The 20,700-nt window shown below is 51.2% G+C and overlaps 2 protein-coding genes across 2 annotated transcripts; one reads left to right on the top strand and one right to left on the bottom strand.

The window, feature by feature from the left end:
* Window positions 1–2,251: 2,251 nt before the first annotated feature.
* Window positions 2,252–4,970, bottom strand: LOC141057181 (histone H2B 1.1-like). The gene has a single exon (XM_073553719.1). It carries the CDS (start codon window positions 4,929–4,931, stop codon window positions 4,554–4,556), a length of 378 nt encoding a protein of 125 aa, XP_073409820.1. The 5' UTR covers window positions 4,932–4,970; the 3' UTR covers window positions 2,252–4,553.
* Window positions 4,971–5,200: 230 nt separating this feature from the next.
* LOC141057180 (histone H2A type 1-like) lies at window positions 5,201–5,693 on the top strand. The gene has a single exon (XM_073553718.1). It carries the CDS (start codon window positions 5,249–5,251, stop codon window positions 5,639–5,641), a length of 393 nt encoding a protein of 130 aa, XP_073409819.1. The 5' UTR covers window positions 5,201–5,248; the 3' UTR covers window positions 5,642–5,693.
* Window positions 5,694–20,700: the final 15,007 nt, after the last annotated feature.

Here is a 20,700-nt window from a genome sequence, read left to right as displayed (position 1 = left end):
GCATACATGTCACTCTATGGGGTATACAGCAATACATGAGGGTGTGCACGAATATATGGGGAGTATACAGCACTGTATGGATACAGGATATTCAACTATAAAATACTATATGTTGGATTATCAGCACTATATGGAGGTATATAATACTACTTGAAGGGTATACTGCACAATGTGTCCGTATACAACAGTATTTGGCAGCTTACAGCACTATATGGGGGTATACAGCCACATATGATGTTATATAGAACAATATGGAGGGCCCACAGCACTTTGTGCAGAGTATTCAGCAATATGTAGGTATCAGCACTACCTTATGCTCATGTCACTATATGGAGGGTATCCAGCACTATGTGAGCCTATACATACAATAGCTATTTGGGGTTTACAGCACTATATGGGGGTATTCTGTAGATGATTCTGAATGGGAGGAGACACGGATTAGATATTAAAGAGAACTTTTTGACAGTGAGGATGATCAATAAGTGGAACAGGCTGCCACTGGAGGTGGTGAGTTCTCCTTCAATGGAAGTCTTCAAACAGAGGCTGGACAGACATCCGTCTGGGAGGATTTAATGAATCTTGCACTGAGCTGGAACATTCCATGATTCAGGCTTATATAGAACAGATGCTCTCGGATTTGTGTCTGCAGCACTAGATGGGGAGTATACAGCACACGTAGGCTTTGTAGTGCTGTATACCACCCAGTAGGTGGTATGGAGGATGTGCAGCACCGTACGGGGTGTGTATACATTGCCTGCAGCTCCAGGGCTGATCAGTCTCAACTCCACTTCCAGCAGTGATCGGAGCGGACCCCACACGGAGACCCGGTAACGTTATATCTGGGCGTCTCCGTGTGGGGTCCGCACTGATCACAGGAGGCCGCATCTAGCACAGATCGGATGATACAATCCGCACATGTTCTACCAGGAGGAGCCCGATGTGCTGAGCGCTGCCGGGAGAACACGTGTACATGAGGAGCAGCAGGTAGAAGGGCAATAAGGAGTTAAACGGAGGAGGAAGCACGTCTATCGATTGGTCGGTTCCTGTGGGCGGAGCTTTATAACCGTTTGATGATTTGAATCTCCCGCTCAGTCGTGCTCTCGGCCCTCGATCATTAACCCTTCAGTGACTGTTCTCTGCTTGTGGAAGAGACATCATTTCCCAATCACTGTCAGGAGTAAGCGGCCATTATACCTGCAGATCATGTGGTAAAGTGAGATTGTATTAACCCCTCAATCCCCAGAACGGTGGCCGCTGCTCATTATCTCACCAACCACATTTATGCAGTTTTCTTGTATGCGAGACTTTTTCTCCTCTGGAGGGATGGCGCTCTCCGCACTCAGAAATACACAGGCTCCGGAGCCGCCTCATCTCCAGTCCTCGCTATGGTCCGCCGGGCTCGGATGACGGCGCTGTACATTCGGGGTGCGGACTCTGTTCTCTCTTCTGGCTCCGACTACTGATAAATAGGATAAGACACCAGAAACCTCCCCGTCATGAGGGGAACGAGCCGCTAATGTCCGGCTGCGGGGAGGGAGCGGCTTCATCCATCAGCCCGAGCACAGGAGACCGCTGCCGGCTGTAGCTCCAGTCCATGTTATTAGGAGCAGTCAGGAGGTCACAATCAGTGGCCACATGTAGATGGTAAATGAGGAGGGTGGTAGTGATGAGATGCAGGCGCTGGACATACCGGGGAGCCGCCACTAACAAGGGGGAGCAGTTACCGGTACAGGATGTGACCGCTCCTCACTGGATTTACACCAATCCTGAGAAATAGGATCTGACCAGACTCCATCACCGCAGTCATCAAATATCAGGAATTGTAGAACACATGTGTGCGGCTCTGATAGGAGCCTTTGGGGGAGGCGCATCTATCCAGCGACAATCCCCGGGAGTATTCGCTGCCTCCTGACACACACACTGATCTGATCAGGAAGACCTGTAGCAGAATCACGTTCATCTCACGGCAGAACTTGGATTTCTGCTCTGTAGTGACCACATCACAGCGAGGTATGTACTGTGGTGCAGAGATGTCTGTGCTGCACAGTGCGGATATACTGTATGCCCCCAGAACCTGGCAGCTGTATATTATAGATCAAAGAGAATAAACCACATCACCCCAAGTCCGCGGTGCCAGCTCCAGTGTGGAAGGAGGAAAGTGCAAGACACATGCCAGGCTGTGACAACTAGTATACTTACAGGCACCAGAATGCAGGAATAGGAAATCGTAGCCTCTCAGGTAGAAGATGTGGGTGGCTCTGAAAAGAGCCTTTGGGTTATCAGCACAGAAAAGAATACAATTAACCTCCGAAGCCGTAGAGAGTGCGGCCCTGGCGCTTGAGCGCGTACACCACGTCCATAGCGGTGACGGTCTTCCTCTTGGCGTGCTCGGTGTAGGTGACGGCGTCACGGATCACGTTCTCCAGGAAGACTTTCAGGACCCCGCGAGTCTCTTCATAGATGAGGCCGGAGATGCGCTTGACGCCTCCTCTGCGAGCGAGACGGCGGATGGCAGGCTTGGTGATGCCCTGGATGTTATCACGGAGCACCTTCCTGTGCCGCTTAGCGCCGCCCTTCCCAAGACCTTTTCCTCCTTTGCCGCGACCAGACATCTTCCAAGTAGTCAGCTGTAACTGATGCTAAAACAGAACGACCCCTCCTTTATATACAGGAGAGACGGACCAGAGAGAGAACTGCAGAGATGACGCGCCCCAGGGCGGGGCTTACAGAATCCACATGAGCTCCTCCCTTCCTCTGCTGTTTGGCTGAGCACACAACTGTTGGAGAGTTTGAATTTCCCGCTCATTGTTCAGTTTCCCTTTTCTTTCCAGCTTGTAATATAATGTCACTTCTTCCCCTGTGATGAGAATTATTCCAGATTCAGCCTATAGATAAATGGGCAGCACAAATAGAGGGGAGCAGACACGGCCCCAGTATATGTCAGGAGGACAGAACAGACTGTAACCACAGATATTACAGGCAGCCGCCCAGGGGATCTCACACCGGTAGATACACTGCCTGATATAAGGCTCAGTCCTCAGTAATCACAGGATCTCCGGTTTTCATAGAGAATATTACATTTATATTAACCCCAGGGCTAAGCCCTCTCTGCCTTTATTCAGGTCTTATATTCCCGCATTAGGGACATTTGTGCTATGATAGGAGTCATCATTACTTCGGGCAATTATGACACTATTGTCCTTATATTTGTGTTTTCTTCTTCCCCTGGCAATGATTCTTTTTTCCACCACATCATAGCTCACATTGCTGCAGAGTAGGGACCTGCTGTCAGCTACAATTAATTAGGAAAAACAATTATTAACATAATGACAGAAAAGGCTGAAAATCAGAGCTCAGCAGTGATCCTGACTGATCCCAGCCGCCAATATCGCCCCATATCCTGCAGTAATTATTTAAAAAACATCTGTGAGGAGGATGTGATGGGAGATGATGTCATGACATGTCTGACCTAGAGGATCCTCACATCACAGTGTAATGTATTGTGCACTGAGCTCTCGGCAATCTTCTCTACATGATCGCACATTTCCCATCACAGACCTCCTGCCTGGAGCTGCAGGTGGGATCTGCTTAGAAGAGCAGAATTGGTCTCCCCTGAAATGTCTCTTGTAGGATACATCTCTAGCCAATATATTGTCTCCACAATACTGATTATGACGAGAAAGGGAGATGTGATCGCCTGCAGGTCAGACACACGGGGCATCACAGCATCTGCCTAACGCGGATTCATTCTCTAACCAGGAACAGCTGCAGACTCCTGTATGGGATGTAAGCGACCAGCGACCTCTCAACACCTGCAGATTCCCCGACATCGCTCCGTCCTGGGACCGCGCGTTATATGGAGACAAAGAACAGAAAAAGCGGGAACTGCAAACGTGTCAACCATTGGGAACATTAGCTCCTCCCCTCCCTCTGCGGATTGGCTGAACACAGGACGGTTAGGGGGTTTGAATTTCCCGCTGCTTCTAAAATGTCGTCACCGCTTCCCTTTACAGTGAAGACTCCAGCATAATCTCTAGATAAAACTGCACCGACTACAAATGTCTCGTTATTTGAGGAAAAACACGAGAATCATGAACTAAGTGCAGAGAGGAAAATCGTCAGCTCACTGTCTGGTGCTGCATGGGGGAGAAAATTCAGTCTCAAAGCATCCCGGCTTAGAAAGTGTTATTAGTCATCATGGTGTATCATGAACTAAACCGAATCATGTTATACCAAATGAATGAGACCCCAGAATATCAAGATCTGTGGAGCAAGGGGTTAAAGAGTAGTCCCTGAACACAGAGCAACTTATGGAGAAGTGACCAGGTTATTATTTAGAAGGTCCTCGGTTCTCACAATCTCCTTGGTAGCATTCATCATCCCTACTTCCTTCACCTGTCACTTCCCGTCACTAGACGCAGAGACCCAGGCGGTGGAGCAGACAACTCGGGGAGACGGGAAAGGACACAGGAGCAGCCACAGCTCTGATGGAGATGGGGTGGTGGCTCTTAGAAGAGCCTTTGGGGTGATGGCGGAGCAGCAGACTGAGCAGATCACTTGGCGCTGGTGTACTTGGTGACGGCCTTGGTGCCCTCGGACACGGCGTGCTTGGCCAACTCTCCAGGCAACAGCAGGCGCACGGCGGTCTGAATCTCCCGGGAGGTGATAGTGGAGCGCTTGTTGTAGTGAGCCAGGCGGGAGGCTTCCCCTGCGATGCGCTCGAAGATGTCGTTGACGAAGGAGTTCATGATGCCCATGGCCTTGGAGGAGATGCCGGTGTCGGGGTGGACCTGCTTCAGCACCTTGTACACGTAGATGGCATAGCTCTCCTTTCTGCTCTTCCTACGTTTCTTGCCGTCCTTCTTCTGAGTCTTAGTGACGGCTTTCTTGGAGCCCTTCTTGGGCGCTGGCGCAGATTTGGGATCAGCCATAACGAAAACAAAGTTCTCAAAAGAGAGAAGAATAATGATCCCAAGCCTCCCAGAGCGGCGATATTTATAGGCCCTCCATGCAAATGACACTGTTGTCAGATCGCCGTGCTATTGGGTGACAAAGTCATGTGACCAACAGAACCGTCAATCGCTCCGCCCACTGCAGCTGATTGGTAGCTACACAAGTCTGTTTTCCATTGGTAACTTGAGATCCATCCAATGACAGGAGAGGAGGGCGGGGCAGACGATTATGAAAGCGACAGCAGCCGCAGCTAGTTCTTCATTTCGCCCAGATTCTTTATTGTTTGTTATCAACCATGTCTGGACGCGGCAAACAAGGAGGGAAGGTCCGAGCTAAGGCCAAGACCCGCTCATCCCGGGCAGGACTCCAGTTCCCAGTCGGCCGTGTGCACAGGCTTCTCCGCAAGGGCAATTATGCCGAGAGAGTTGGCGCTGGCGCTCCGGTGTATCTGGCCGCTGTGCTGGAGTATCTGACTGCTGAGATCCTGGAATTGGCCGGCAATGCTGCCCGGGACAACAAGAAGACCCGCATCATCCCCCGTCACCTGCAGCTGGCGGTGCGCAATGACGAGGAGCTCAACAGGCTGCTGGGTGGGGTGACCATTGCCCAGGGGGGCGTCCTGCCCAACATCCAGGCCGTGCTGCTGCCCAAGAAGACCGAGAGCAGCAAGGCGAGCAAGAGCAAGTGAGCGCTGCTGCCGATCTCTGTCCACAACACCAAAGGCTCTTCTAAGAGCCACCCACACCGTCGCCACAAGAGCTGACGCCGCTGATCTCTGCGTGCTCACATGGGACTGACGTTAGGCACCACGGGCTGCCGCCACCAGTTTGTAGGTTGGTGCCCATACACACTTGATTCCGGGGTTCAACACAAAACACTGAGGATGCCCATGTCTGGGTTATCACATGAAGCCTCAGACCTGTGTGGGGAGAGGAGTCCTCGAATAGTCACAGGAAATGTCCCTCATTAGTGAATGTCTTGATACTCGGGCCCCTGACTCCGCTGTGGAGATTACATGCGGTTATCACGTCCCGGAGTATCGGGGGATGGCGGCCGGTGATTGTCCACATCAGTGACTGCTGCTCCTCCCGGAGGGCGATCCCGTGATGGCGGCTCTGGAGGGCCGGACTCTGCGCGGTTCTCTGTGTGACCGGATTGTGATGTCCGCTAATAATCCTCGGCGGAAGAAGAGCGGGAAGTTCAAATCCCCAAACGGATCCTGCGATCAGACAATGAGCGGGAATCCTCGGTTAAGCGCCGCCCTCAGCCTTCAGCGATGTACATAGACGCCTTTCCTCCTCTGTTTAACCTCTTACTTGCCTTGTTCCTGCTGATCCCCTCTTATTTACCAGTGTTCACAGATGCGCCACCTTCATCTCACATCGGGCTCCTCGAGAACATCTGCTGCTTATAGCCCCCTGTAATCAGTGCAGAAACAGCTGGGAGTCCCGATAATACTGTAAGTGACTGAGGAGATTGCGGCACGTGCAGATCGAGCTAATTGCCATCATTGGTGAAAAGTCCTAGAGCTACACAGAGGGTTAACCCCACATTAGTGTAGTGTAATTATCCGCAGGTTCACTGAACAAATATTATGTAACAGGAGAAAATTAATTAAGCCAATAAACCACAAATCCTCCTGCTTTTCTGTAATTACTAAAAAAAAAAAAGCACAGATGAAAACCTATGTACTGATGGGGGAGCGTGATAGGCGACGCGCTGGTTCCAGCATCAATGTGCTCTCCATCCGCATGCCATACTCCATACCCCGTCCCCCATTTTTGGCCTGTATGATCAGTGCCACCACTTCACCCCTGCAGAGTTCTATAATGAGTGCCACCACCTCGTCCCTGCTGACCTGTATGTTCAGGGCCACCACCTTTTTCCTGCAGAGCTGTATGTTCAGTGCCACCACCTTTTCGCCGCAGAACTGTATAATCAGTGCCACCACATTGTCAACGCAAGCTGTATGATCAGTGCCACCACCTAGTCCCCGCAGAGCTGTATGATCAGTGCCACCACCTAATCCCTGCAGAGCTTTTTGATCAGTGCCACCACGTCATCCCTGCAGAGCTGTATGATCAGTGCCACAACCTCATCCCTGCAAACCAGTATGTTTAGTGCCACAACCTCCTCCCTGTAGAGCTGTCTGATCAGTGCCACCACCTTGTCCGCGCTGAGCTGTATGTTCAATACCACCACCTTTTCCCTGCAGACCTGTGTGATCAGTGCCACCACCTTGTCGCCGCAGAACTGTATAATCAGTGCCACCACCTTGTCGCCGCAGAGGTGTATGATCAGCGTCACCAACTTTTCCCTGCAGAGCTGTATGATCAGTGCCACCACCTCATCCCTGCAGAGCTGTATGATCGGTGCCACTACCTCATCACTGCAGAGCTGTATGATCAGTGCCACCATCTTGTCCCCACAAAGCTGTATCATAAGTGCCACCACTTTGTCCGAGCAGAGCTGTATGATCAGTGCCATCAAATTGTCCCGGGAGAGCTGTATGATCAGTGTCACCATCTCCTCCCTGCAAAGCTGTATAATCAGTGCCACCACCTCCTCCCTGCAGAGCTGTATGATCAGTGCCACCATCTCCTCCCTGCAAAGCTGTATAATCAGTGCCACCACCTCCTCTCTGCAGAGCTGTATGATCTGTGCCACCACCTCATCCCTGCAAACCAGTATGTTCAGTGCGACAACCTCATCCCTGCAGATCTGTATGATCAGTGCCACCACCGTGTCGCCGCAGTACTGTAAATCAGTGCCACCACCTTGTCACCGCAAAGCTGTATGATCAGTGCCACAACCTCATCCCTGCACAACCACATGATCAGTGCCTCCAACTTATACCTAAAGAGATGTATAATCAGTGCAACCACATTGTCCCCGCAAAGCTGTAAGATCAGTGTCACCACCTCTTCCCTGCAGAGCTGTATGATCAGTGACACCACCTCTTACCTGCAGAGCTGCATGATCAGTGCCACCAACTCCTCCCTACAGAGCTGTATGATCAGTGCCACCACATTATCCACACAGAGCTGTATAATCAGTGCCACCTCCTACTGCCTGCAGATCTGTATGATCAGTGCCACCATCTCCTCCCTGCAGAGCTGTATAATCAGTGCCACCACCTCGTCTCTGCAGAGCTGTATGATTAGTGCCACCACCTGGTCCTTGCAGAGCTGTATGATCAGTAACACCACCTTGTCGCCGCAGAGGTGTATGATCAGTGCCACCACCTCATCCCTGCAGGCTGTATGATCTGTGCTACTGAATCATACCTGCAGAGCTGTATGATCGGTGTCGCTACCTCATCCCTGCAGAACTGCATGATCAGTGCCACCACCTTGTCCCCACAAAGCTGTATCATAAGTGCCACCACTTTGTGCGAGCAGAGCTGTATGATCAGTGTCACCAACTTTTCCCTGCAGAGCTGTATGATCAGTGCCACCACCTCATCCCTACAGGGCTGTATGATCTGTGCTACTGAATCATACCTGCAGAGCTGTATGATCGGTGCCACTACATCATCCCTGCAGAACTGCATAATCAGTGCCACGACCTCGTCACTGCAGAGCTGTATGATTAGTACCACCACCTTGTGGCCGCAGAGGTGTATGATCAGTGCCACCTCCTCGTCCCTGCAGAGCTGTATGATCTGAGCCACTATCTCATCCCTGCAGAACTGCATGATCAGTGCCTCCAACTTATCCCTAAAGAGATGTATAATCAGTGCAACCACATTATCCCCGCAAAGCTGTATGATCAGTGCCACCACCTTGTCCCTGCTGAGCTGTATAATCAGTGCCACCACCTCCTCCCTGCTGAGCTGTATGATCAGTACCACCACCTTATCGCCGCAGAGGTGTATGATCAGTGTCACCACCTTGTCCCTGCAGAGCTGTATGATCAGTGCCACCACCTTGTCCCTGCAGGTCTGTAGGATCTGTGCCACTACCTCATCCCTGCAAAGCTGTATAATCAGTGCCACCACCTCCTCTCTGCAGAGCTGTATGATCTGTGCCACTACCTCATTTCTGAAGAGCTGTATGATCTGTGCCACTACCTCATCCCTGCAGAGCTGTATGATCAGTGCCACAACCTCATCCCTGAAGAACCGCATGATCAGTGCCTCCAACTTATACCTTAAGAGATGTATAATCAGTGCAAACACATTGTCCCCGCAAACAGGGCCAGTTTTAGGCAAAGTGGGGCCCTAGGCAAAGTTTAAAATGGGGCCCCAAATGCTAACATACTGCACATCACACAGAAGCATTTTGATTGTATTTACATGCACTGAGTTCGGGCTGCTAAATGATCGTCAAAATTGAAGTTGTTCAATGCTTGTTTCCCGGCCTCTTTCCACCATCTGAGAAAGAATGATGGGAACAGAACGATCACTAAGGGTGTGTGCACACGTTGCGGTTTTTGCTGCGGTTACGCCGCAGTTTCCATGCAGTTTACAGTACAATGTAAACCTATGGAAAACCAAATCCGCCGTGCACATGCTGCGGAAAATTCCGCGCCGATTTGCTGCGGTTTATTTTCCGCAGCATGTTACGTCTTTTTTGCGGGACCGCAGCTGCAGTGTATGTTCCGGGACATACAAATCAATCTCTCTCTCTCTCATTCACACTGCCAAACCGCACTAGAACCTGCATCAAATCCGCTGTACACATGCTAGGAATCCGCAGAAAAAATGCATGTGTTTTACCCTGCAGTTTCTGCCAAGAGATATGGATTCTCTGCAGAAAAAGCCGCAGACTAATCCGCAACGTGTGCACACACCCTAAGGGTGGTTTCACATTAGCGTTTCAGGCCGCAGCATCGGCCTGCACACGGCCGCCGCTAAGCCCCGCCACCTGCCGCGCCTCCTCCGGTAGCTCCGCCTACGGGCGCATGACGCTGCATGCGTCCTGCGTCCCCTATCTTTAGCACTGGGGACGCAGGCCGTGCGCAGATATGCGTTTGGCGGCGCATGCGTCCTTTTGACGGTGCGCCGACCAGCTCCAAACGCAACCTGTTGCAATTTGGTGCGCTCGGCGCACCATCAAAAGGACGCATGCACCGCCAAACACATACCTGCGCACAGCCTGCGTCCCCAGTGCTAAAGATAGGGGATGCAGGACGCATGCAGCGTCATGCGCACATAGGCGGAGCTACCAGAGGAGGCGCGGCAGGTGGCGGGGCTTAGCGGCGGCCGTGTGCGTCCCCAGTGCTAAAGCGTCATGCGCCCGTAGGCGGAGCTACCGAAGGAGGTGCGGCAGAGAGCGGGGGGCTTAGCGGCCTGCAACGTTAATGTGAAACCACCAAAACAGATCACCATACAGTATCATGTTATCAGCAGGACATCTACAGTTTACACCCCATAGTCCTCCATATAATATAATCTGCCCCAAAGTCCTCCATATAGTATAATACACTCCTTATAGCTCTCCATATATTAAAATACACTGCTCAGTCCTCCATATAGTATACTACACTCCTCATAGCCCTCCATATATTAAAATACACTGCTCAGTCCTCCGTATAATACACTCCATATAGTATAATGCACCGCCATAGTCACCCATGTAGTACAAATCACTTCCCATAGCATAATGCACCCCATAGTTCTTCATATAATGTATTCCCCATAGTCCTCGATACAGCATAATGCAGCCCACATATAGTATAATGCAGCCACCCCACAGAGTATAATGCAGCCCCGCCATACAATATAATGTAACCCCCATAGAATATAATGCAGCCACTCCACAGAATATAATGTAACTCCCCATAGTATATAATGCATTCCCACCCCCCATATAGTATAATGCAGCCCCTCCATAGAATATATGGCAACCCCCTCATGGGATATAATGAAGCCCCTTATATAGTATAATGTAGCCCCTCCATAGAATACAATGTAGCCCTCCTCATATAATAACTATAATACAGCGTCCCCCATAGAATATAATACAGCCCACCTCCCCATAGAATATAATGTAGCCCTTCATATTATTTAACACAGCCTCCCCCTATAGAATATAGTGTAAAATGTACCCTACATGGTATATAACACACCGCATAGTATACAGCCCAGCCCACCATGGTATACAGGCTGTATACCATGCTGGGCTGTATAATACAGCCCAGCATTGTATAATATAGCCCGCCCAGCATGGTATAATACAGCCCAGCATGGTATAATACAGCCCAGCATGGTATATAGCACCCCAGAATGGAATAATACAGCCCAGTATGGTATAATACAGCCCAGCATGGTATATATCCCCCCAGCATGGTATAATACAGCCCAGCATGATATATAGCACCCCAGAATGGAATAATACAGCCCAGCATGGTACTGTATATAGCCCCCCCCCCAGAATGGTGTAATACAGGCCAGCATGGTATAATACAGCCCAGCATGGTATATAGCACCCCAGAATGGAATAATACAGCCCAGTATGGTATAATACAGCCCAGCATGGTATATATCCCCCCAGCATGGTATGATACAGCCCAGCACGGTATATAGCACCCCCAGAATGGTGTAATACAGCCTAGCATGGTATATATCCCCCCACAGAATGGTATAATACAGCCCAGCATGGTATATAGCCCCCCAAAATGGTATAATACAGCCCAGGACGGTATAATACCGCCCAGCATGGTATATAGCCCCCCCAGCATAGTATAATACAGCCCTGCATGGTATATAGCCCCCCAGAATGGTATAATACAGCCCAGCATGGTATAATATAGCCCAGCATTGTATATAGCCCCCCCCCAGCATGGTATGATACAGCCGAGCATGGTATATAGTCCCCCCAGAATGGTGTAATACAGCCCAGCATGGTATATAGCCCCCCAGAATGGTATAATACAGCCCAGCATTGTATATAGCCCCCCCAGCCTGGTATAATACAGCCCAGTACGGTATAATATAGCCCAGCATGGTATATAGCCCCCCCCAGCATGGTATGATACAGCCGAGCATGGTATATAGTCCCCCCAGAATGGTGTAATACAGCCCAGCATGGTATATAGCCCCCCCAAAAATGGTATAATACAGCCCAGCATGGTATATAGCCCCCCAGAATGGTATAATACAGCCCAGCATTGTATATAGCCCCCCCAGCCTGGTATAATACAGCCCAGTACGGTATAATATAGCCCAGCATGGTATATAGCCCCCCCCAGCATGGTATGATACAGCCGAGCATGGTATATAGTCCCCCCAGAATGGTGTAATACAGCCCAGCATGGTATATAGCCCCCCCAAAAATGGTATAATACAGCCCAGCATGGTATATAGCCCCCCAGAATGGTATAATACAGCCCAGCATTGTATATAGCCCCCCCCCAGCCTGGTATAATACAGCCCAGCATGGTATATAGCCCCCCCAGCATGGTATAATACAGCCGAGCATGGTATATAGCCCCCCAGAATGGTATAATACAGCCCAGCATTGTATATAGCCCCCCCAGCCTGGTATAATACAGCCCAGTACGGTATAATATAGCCCAGCATGGTATATAGCCCCCCCCAGCATGGTATGATACAGCCGAGCATGGTATATAGTCCCCCCAGAATGGTGTAATACAGCCCAGCATGGTATATAGCCCCCCCAAAAATGGTATAATACAGCCCAGCATGGTATATAGCCCCCCAGAATGGTATAATACAGCCCAGCATTGTATATAGCCCCCCCCCAGCCTGGTATAATACAGCCCAGCATGGTATATAGCCCCCCCAGCATGGTATAATACAGCCGAGCATGGTATATAGCCCCCCAGCATGGTATAATACAGCCCAGCATGGTATATGGCCCTCCCAGCATGGTATATAGCCCCCCAAAGTGGCCCCACAGTCTAGTACTCGCACTGATTTAAAAAAAAAAAAAACAACACTCCTCACCTTCTCCTCATGCCCGCGCTGCTGGCTGCTCCTGTCTCCTCCTGCACACAGTGAGAGCGCGATGACGTCATTGCGCCCCCGCTGTGTCAGAGGCAGAGCGGGGAATGATGGGAGAGGGAGCGTCAGCTGACGCTCTCTCCCCCATCACTGCCTCCTTCAGTGCGGCGGCGGGAGTCGGCGCTGGGAGCAGGCGGGCCCTTCTGCCTCACAGGGGCCCCATAGTGGCTGTGTGATGTGCCGCTGGCTGGGGGCCCCTGGAGGAGCGGGGGCCCTAGGCAGCTGCCTGGTCTGCCTGCCCATAACGCCGGCCCTGCCCGCAAAGCTGTATGATCAGTGCCAACACCTCGTCCTTAGAGAGCTGTTTGATCAGTGTCACCACCTCTTCCCTGCAGAGCTGCATGATCAGTGACACCAACTGCTCCCTGCAGAGCTGTATGATCAGTGCCACCATCTTATCCACACAGAGCTGTATAATCAGTGCCACCTCCTACTGCCTGCAGAGCTGTATGGTCAGTGCCACCACCTCCGCCCTGCAAAGCTGTATGATCAGTACCACCACCTTGTCGCCGCAGAGGTGTATGATCAGTGTCACCAACTTTTCCCTACAGGGCTGTATGATCTGTGCTACTGAATCATCCCTGCAGAGCTGTATGATCGGTGCCATGAACTCGTCACTGCAGAGCTGTATGATCTGAGCAATTATCTCATCCCTACAGAACTGCATGATCAGTGCCTCCAACTTATCCCTAAAGAGATATATAATCATTGCAACCACATTATCCTCGCAAGGCTGTATGATCAGTGCCAACACCTCGTCCTTGCAGAGCTGCATGATCAGTGCCACCAACTCCTCCCTGCAGAGCTGTATAATCAGTGACACAACCTTGTCCCTGCAGAGCCTTATGATCAGTGCCAACGCCTCCTCCCTGCAGAGCTGTATGATCAGTGCCACTACCTCATCCCTGCAAACCAATATGTTCAGTGCTACAACCTCCTCCATGTAGAGCTGTCTGATCAGTGCCACCACCTTGTCGTCGCAAAGTTGTATGATCAGTGCCACCGCCTACTCCTTGCAGAGCTGTACGATCAGTGCCACCACCTAATCCCTGCAGAGCTGTATGATCAGTGCCACCATCTTATCCACACAGAGCTGTATAATCAGTGCCACCTCCTACTGCCTGCAGAGCTGTATGGTCAGTGCCACCACCTCCGCCCTGCAAAGCTGTATGATCAGTACCACCACCTTGTCGCCGCAGAGGTGTATGATCAGTGTCACCAACTTTTCCCTACAGGGCTGTATGATCTGTGCTACTGAATCATCCCTGCAGAGCTGTATGATCGGTGCCATGAACTCGTCACTGCAGAGCTGTATGATCTGAGCAATTATCTCATCCCTACAGAACTGCATGATCAGTGCCTCCAACTTATCCCTAAAGAGATATATAATCATTGCAACCACATTATCCTCGCAAGGCTGTATGATCAGTGCCAACACCTCGTCCTTGCAGAGCTGCATGATCAGTGCCACCAACTCCTCCCTGCAGAGCTGTATAATCAGTGACACAACCTTGTCCCTGCAGAGCCTTATGATCAGTGCCAACGCCTCCTCCCTGCAGAGCTGTATGATCAGTGCCACTACCTCATCCCTGCAAACCAATATGTTCAGTGCTACAACCTCCTCCATGTAGAGCTGTCTGATCAGTGCCACCACCTTGTCGTCGCAAAGTTGTATGATCAGTGCCACCGCCTACTCCTTGCAGAGCTGTACGATCAGTGCCACCACCTAATCCCTGCAGACCTGTATGATCAGTGCCACCATCTTGTCCACGCTGAGCTGTAACATAAGTGCCACCACTTTGTCCGAGCAGAGCTGCATGATCAGTGCCACCACCTCATCCCTATACAGCTGTGCTCTGTGTGTAGAAATTGGATTTTGTGTCTCCTCTCTTCTCCCAATATTCCCCTTTTGCACAATAGTTGGGTCACATAAATCCAGGAATATCTCACAGTTTTCTCCCCGGAGATGCGTCTGGTTGGGGAGTGAGTCGCATTATGAAGCTGCCCCTTATCAGTTCTCTTCCACCATTACAGGCCTCAGCGGTCACAGCTCCACAATGGGTGAGACCAGATTTTAGCAGGTCATTGCAATCAGCCGCCGATGTGGATCATCTCCTGATGTGGAGCATCTGTCACCCCCAATACTCCGCACATACGGGGTACAGGGAGGTCACAGGTCAGGGAGGCGGCAGTCAGCGGAGCCATCGCCTGTGTTACCCTTCTGGGCTCTCAGCAGCTCCAGGTCGTCCCCACATCGTACAATCAGCGTCCTGTACGATAGACATTGTAGTAAAGATCCCTGTGATGGTGACAGGAGCCGGGAACAGGAGGAACGAGTTCCCCCAGCAGATGTATCTTCCCGGATACACAGCGATGTGCAGATCTGGAGGACGACGGCGATGATCCCGGGACCTCCTCTCCGCTCTTCCCCGGCGTCTCTGCTAGTGACAGCTACAGACGGTCGGTGGAGAAGATGGCGAAGAAGAAGCGGCGGAGGAAGCGCGCTCTGCTGTCCGGTGTCAGCCGGTAAAGGGCTTTTATTCCGGGCAGGGAAGCACAAGGGGAGAGCGGAGCTTCACTCGTTCTCAGCTGGGAAGAGGCGGGGCATGTATGCAGTGTCAGCCAATAGATGCTCAGGACGGTGTAGCTCAGCAGCCAATCAGTGCACAGTAAGCCTGTACATATAACAGACGCCTCCGGCTCCGACTCAGTGTTTTCCTATCGGGAGATTTTTGTGTTTTGGCTCCGTAGCACAGGATGGCAGAGACCGCGCCAGCCGCCGTTTCAGCCGCGCTGAGCTGTATGTTCAGTGCCAAAACATCATCACTGCAGAGCTTTATCATCAGTGCCACATCTTGTCCCCGCAGAGCTGTATGATTAGTACCACCACCTCATCCTTGTAGAGCTTTGAGATCAGTGCCACCAACTCCTCAGTGCAGAGCTGTATGATCAGTGCCACCACCTTGTCGCCGCAGAGGTGTATGATCAGTTCCACCACCTCGTCCCTGCAGGGCTGTATGATCTGTGCCACTACCTCATCCCTGCAGAACTGCATGATCAGTGCCACAACCTCATCCCTGCAGAGCTGTATGATCTGTGCCACTACCTCATCCCTGCAGAGCTGTATGATCTGTACCACCACCTTGTCGCCACAAAGAAGTATGATCAGTGCCACCACCTCGCCCCTGCAGAGCTGTGTGATTACTGCCACTGCCTCATCCCTGCAGAAATGGATGATCAATGCCTCCAATTTATCCCTAAAGAGATGTATAATCAGTGCAACCACATTGTCCCCGTAAAGATGTATGATCAGTGACAACACCTGGCCCTTGCAGAGCTCTATGATCAGTACCACCAACTTGTCCCCGCAGAGCTGTAAGATCAGTGCCACCACCTCGTCACTGCAGAACTGTATGATTAGTGCCACCACCTCGTCACTGCAGAACTGTATGATCAGTGCCACCACCTTGTCGCCGCAGAGGTGTATGATCAGTGCAACCACATTGTCCCCGCAAAACTGTATGATCAGTGCCAACACCTCATCCTTGCAGAGCTTTATGATCAGTGTCACCACCTCTTCCCTGCTGAGCTGTATGATCAGTTCCACCACCTCCTCCCTGCAAAGCAGTATGATTTGTGCCACCACCTCGTCACTGCAGAACTTTATGATCAGTGCCACCACCTATTCCCTTCAGAGCTGTATGATCAGTGCCACCTCCTCGTCCCTGCAGAGCTGTGTGATCTGTGCAACTAACTCATCCCTGCAGAGCTGTATGATCAGTGCCACAACCTCATCCCTGCAGAACTGCATGATCAGTGGCTCCAACTTATCCCTAAAGAGATGTATAATCAGTGCAACCACATTGTCCCCGCAAAGCTGCATGATCAGTGTCAACACCTCGTCCTTGCAGAGCTGTATGATCAGTGTCACAACCTCTTCCCTGCAGAGCTGTATGATCAGTGACACCACCTGATACCTGCAGAGCTGCATGATCAGTGCCACCATCTTATCCACACAGAGCTGAATGATCAATGCCACCACCTACTCCCTGCAGAGCTGTAAGATCAGTGACACAACCTTGTCCCTGCAGAGCCTTATGATCAGTGCCACCGCCTCCTCCCCACAGAGCTGTATGATCAGTACAACCACCTCATCCCTGCAGAGCTGTATCTTCAGTGCCACCACCTCATACCTGCAGAGCTGTATGATCAGTGCCACTACCTCATCCCTGCAAACCAGTATGTTCAGTCTCACAACCTCCTCCCTGTAGAGCTGTCTGATCAGTGCCACCACCTTGTCACCGCAAAGATGCATGATCAGTGCCACCAGTTGGTCAGCACAGAGCTGTATGATCAGTACCACCACCTAGTCCCCGCAGAGCTGTATGATCAGTGCCACAACCTCATCCCTGCAGAACTGCATGATCAGTGCCACCACCTCATCACTGCAGAGCTGTATGATCAGTGCCATTATCCTGGCTGTTTGAGGACACAAATCTGTGCGCGATCCACGCTAAGAGGGTCACAATCATGCCCAAAGATATCCAGCTAGCCCGCCGGATCCGTGGGGAGAGAGCTTAGATCTGTCCTGCCCACCTGACTGCAACACAAAGGCTCTTTCCAGCATCAATGTGCTCTCCATCCGCATGCCATACCCCGTCCCCCATTTTTGGCCTGTATGATCAGTGCCACCTCCTCCTCCCCGCAGAGCTGTATGATCAGTGCCACCACTTCATCCCTGCAGAGTTCTATAATGAGTGCCAACACCTCGTCCCTGCTGACCTGTATGATCGGTGCCACCACCTCGTCCCTGCAGAGTTCTTCAGTGTTTTGTTCTCTGGCTCCACTTCATCTCCTCTTCCTCTTGCTATCGGGGTACCTCAGGGCTCAGTCCTTGGCCCCCTTCTCTTCTCTCTCTATACAGCCCCAATTGGACAGACCATCAGCAAATTTGGCTTTCGGTACCATCTTTATGCTGATGACACACAACTGTATACGTCTTCCCCCGACCTTACCCCTCTGTAATACAGAACGCCAGTGACTGTCTTTCCGCAGTCTCCAATATCATCAGAACCGTATGATCAGTGCCACCATCTATTCCCTGCAGAGCTGTATGATCTGTACCACCACCTTGTCGCCACAAAGAAGTATGATCAGTGCCACCACATCGCCCCTGCAGAGCTGTATGATCAGTGCCACTACCTCATCCCTGCAGAGCTGTGTGATTACTGCCACATCCCTGCAGAGCTGTATGATCAGTGCCACGACCTCATCCCTGCAAAAATGCATGATCAGTGCCTCCAACTTATCCCTAAAGAGATGTATAATCAGTGCAACCACATTGTCCCAGTAAAGATGTATGATCAGTGCCACCACCTTTTCTGCGCACGGCTGTATGATAAGTGCCAACACCTCGTCCCCACAGAGCTGTATGATCAGTGCCACCACCTCGTCCCTGCAGAGCTGTATGATTAGTGCCACCACCTCATCACTGCAGAACTGTATGATTAGTGCCACCAACTCGTCACTGCAGAACTGTATGATCAGTGCCACCACCTATTCCCTTCAGAGCTGTGTGATCAGTGCCACCACCTCCTCCCTGCAGAGCTGTATGATCAGTACCACCACCTTGTTGCCGCAGAGGTGTATGATCAGTGTCACCACCTTGTCCCCGCAGAGCTGTATGATCAGTGCCACAACATCCTCCCTGCAGAACTGCATGATCAGTGCCTCCAACTTATCTCTAAAGAGATATATAATCATTGCAACCACATTGTCCCTGCAAAGCTGTATGATCAGTGCCAACACCTCATCCTTGCAGAACTGTACGATCAGTGTCACCACCTCTTCCCTGCAGAGCTGTATGATCAGTGCCACCAACTCCTCCCTGCAGAGCTGTATGATCAGTGCCACCATCTTATCCACACAGAGCTGTATGATCAGTGCCACCACCTACTCCCTGCAGAGCTGTGTGTTCAGTGCCATCACATCCTCCCTGCAGAACTGTATGATCAGTGCCACCACCTCATCCCTGCAGAGCTGTAAGATCAGTGACACAACCTTGTCCCTGCAGAGCCTTATGATCAGTGCCACTGCCTCCTCCCCACAGAGCTGTATGATCAGTGCAACCACCTCATCCCTGCAGAGCTGTATCTTCAGTGCCACCACCTCATCCCTGCAGAGCTGGATGATCAGTGTCACCACCTCTTCCCTGCAGAGCTGTATGATCAATGCCACCAACTCCTCCCTGCAGAGTTGTATGATCAGTGCCACCATCTTATCCACACAGAGCTGTATGATCAGTGCCACCACCTACTCCCTGCAGAGCTGTGTGATCAGTGCCACCACCTCCTCCCTGAAGAGCTGTATGATCAGTGCCACCACCTCCTCCCTGCAGAACTGTATGATCAGTGCCACCACCTCATCCCTGCAGATCTGTAAGATTAGTGACACAACCTTGTCCCTGCAGAGCCTTATGATCAGTGCCACTGCCTCCTCCCCACAGAGCTGTATGGTCAGTGCAACCACCTCATCCCTGCAGAGCTGTATCTTCAGTGCCACCACCTCATCCCTGCAGAGCTGTATGATCAGTGCCACTACCTCATCACTGCAAACAAGTATGTTCAGTGCCACCACCTCCTCCCTGTAGAGCTGTCTGATCAGTACCACCACCTTGTCCGCGCTAAGCTGTATGTTCAGTGACACCACCTTTTCCCTGCAGAGCTGTATGTTCAGCGCCTCCACCTCCTCCCTGCAGAGCTGTATGATCAGTACCACCACCCTGTCCCCGCAGAGCTGTATGATCAGTGCCACAACCTCCTCCCTGCAGAACTGCATGATCAGTGCCTCCAACTTATCTCTAAAGAGATATATAATTAGTGCAACCACATTGTCCCCGCAAAGCTGTATGATCAGTGTCACCACCTCTACCCTGCAGAGCTGTATGATCAGTGCCACCAACTCCTCCCTGCAGAGCTGTATGATCAGTGCCACCATCTTATCCACACAGAGCTGTATGATCAGTGCCACCACCTCCTCCCTGAAGAGCTGTATGATCAGTGCCACCACTTCCTCCCCGCAGAACTGTATGATCAGTGCCACCACCTCATCCCTACAGAGCTGTAAGATCAGTGACACAACCTTGTCCCTGCAGAGCCTTATGATCAGTGCCACCGCCTCCTCCCCACAGAGCTGTATGATCAGTGCAACGACCTCATCCCTGCAGAGCTGTATCTTCAGTGCCACCACCTCATCCCTGCAGAGCTGTATGATCAGTGCCACTACCTCATCACTGCAAACAAGTATGTTCAGTGCCACCACCTCCTCCCTGTAGAGCTGTCTGATTAGTACCACCACCTTGTCCACGCTGAGCTGTATGTTCAGTGCCACCACCTTTTCCCTGCAGAGCTGTATGTTCAGCACCACCACCTCCTCCCTGCAGAGCTGTATTATCAGTACCACCACCCTGTCCCCGCAGAGTTGTATGATCAGTGGTGGCATTTATGCACATGTAATCGAAGTACATGAATCAAAGTGCTACTGTCAGTTATAGCATGGCAGTTAGACAGGGCAGGAGACAGGTAAGACATTTATATACATCTACTCCCTGTACATTTGTAGCACATCAAATATATACCATAAGCATTTGTATAATTTATATCCTGGCCGCTGCATTCACACACATCCACCGCCCTTGCATTAACTCTCTACACTCCATCCATATCGGCCCCTCGCTCCTTTCCTCTCCTATGTATAGCACTCACGCTCTTTTCACATTG

This window comes from Dendrobates tinctorius, unplaced genomic scaffold (genome assembly GCF_039654945.1).
Source record: "Dendrobates tinctorius isolate UK_male_01 unplaced genomic scaffold, ASM3965494v1 ptg000202l, whole genome shotgun sequence".
NCBI classification, from domain to species: Eukaryota; Metazoa; Chordata; class Amphibia; order Anura; family Dendrobatidae; genus Dendrobates; species Dendrobates tinctorius.
The sequence above is the reverse complement of the archived record's forward strand: the minus strand, read 5'-3'. Positions and strand labels throughout refer to the sequence as shown.

Bases quoted from the DNA above. Each gene is read 5' to 3' on its own strand.
- LOC141057181 (XM_073553719.1), bottom strand. From the start codon at position 4,931: ATGGCTGATCCCAAATCTGCGCCAGCGCCCAAGAAGGGCTCCAAGAAA.
- LOC141057180 (XM_073553718.1), top strand. From the start codon at position 5,249: ATGTCTGGACGCGGCAAACAAGGAGGGAAGGTCCGAGCTAAGGCCAAG.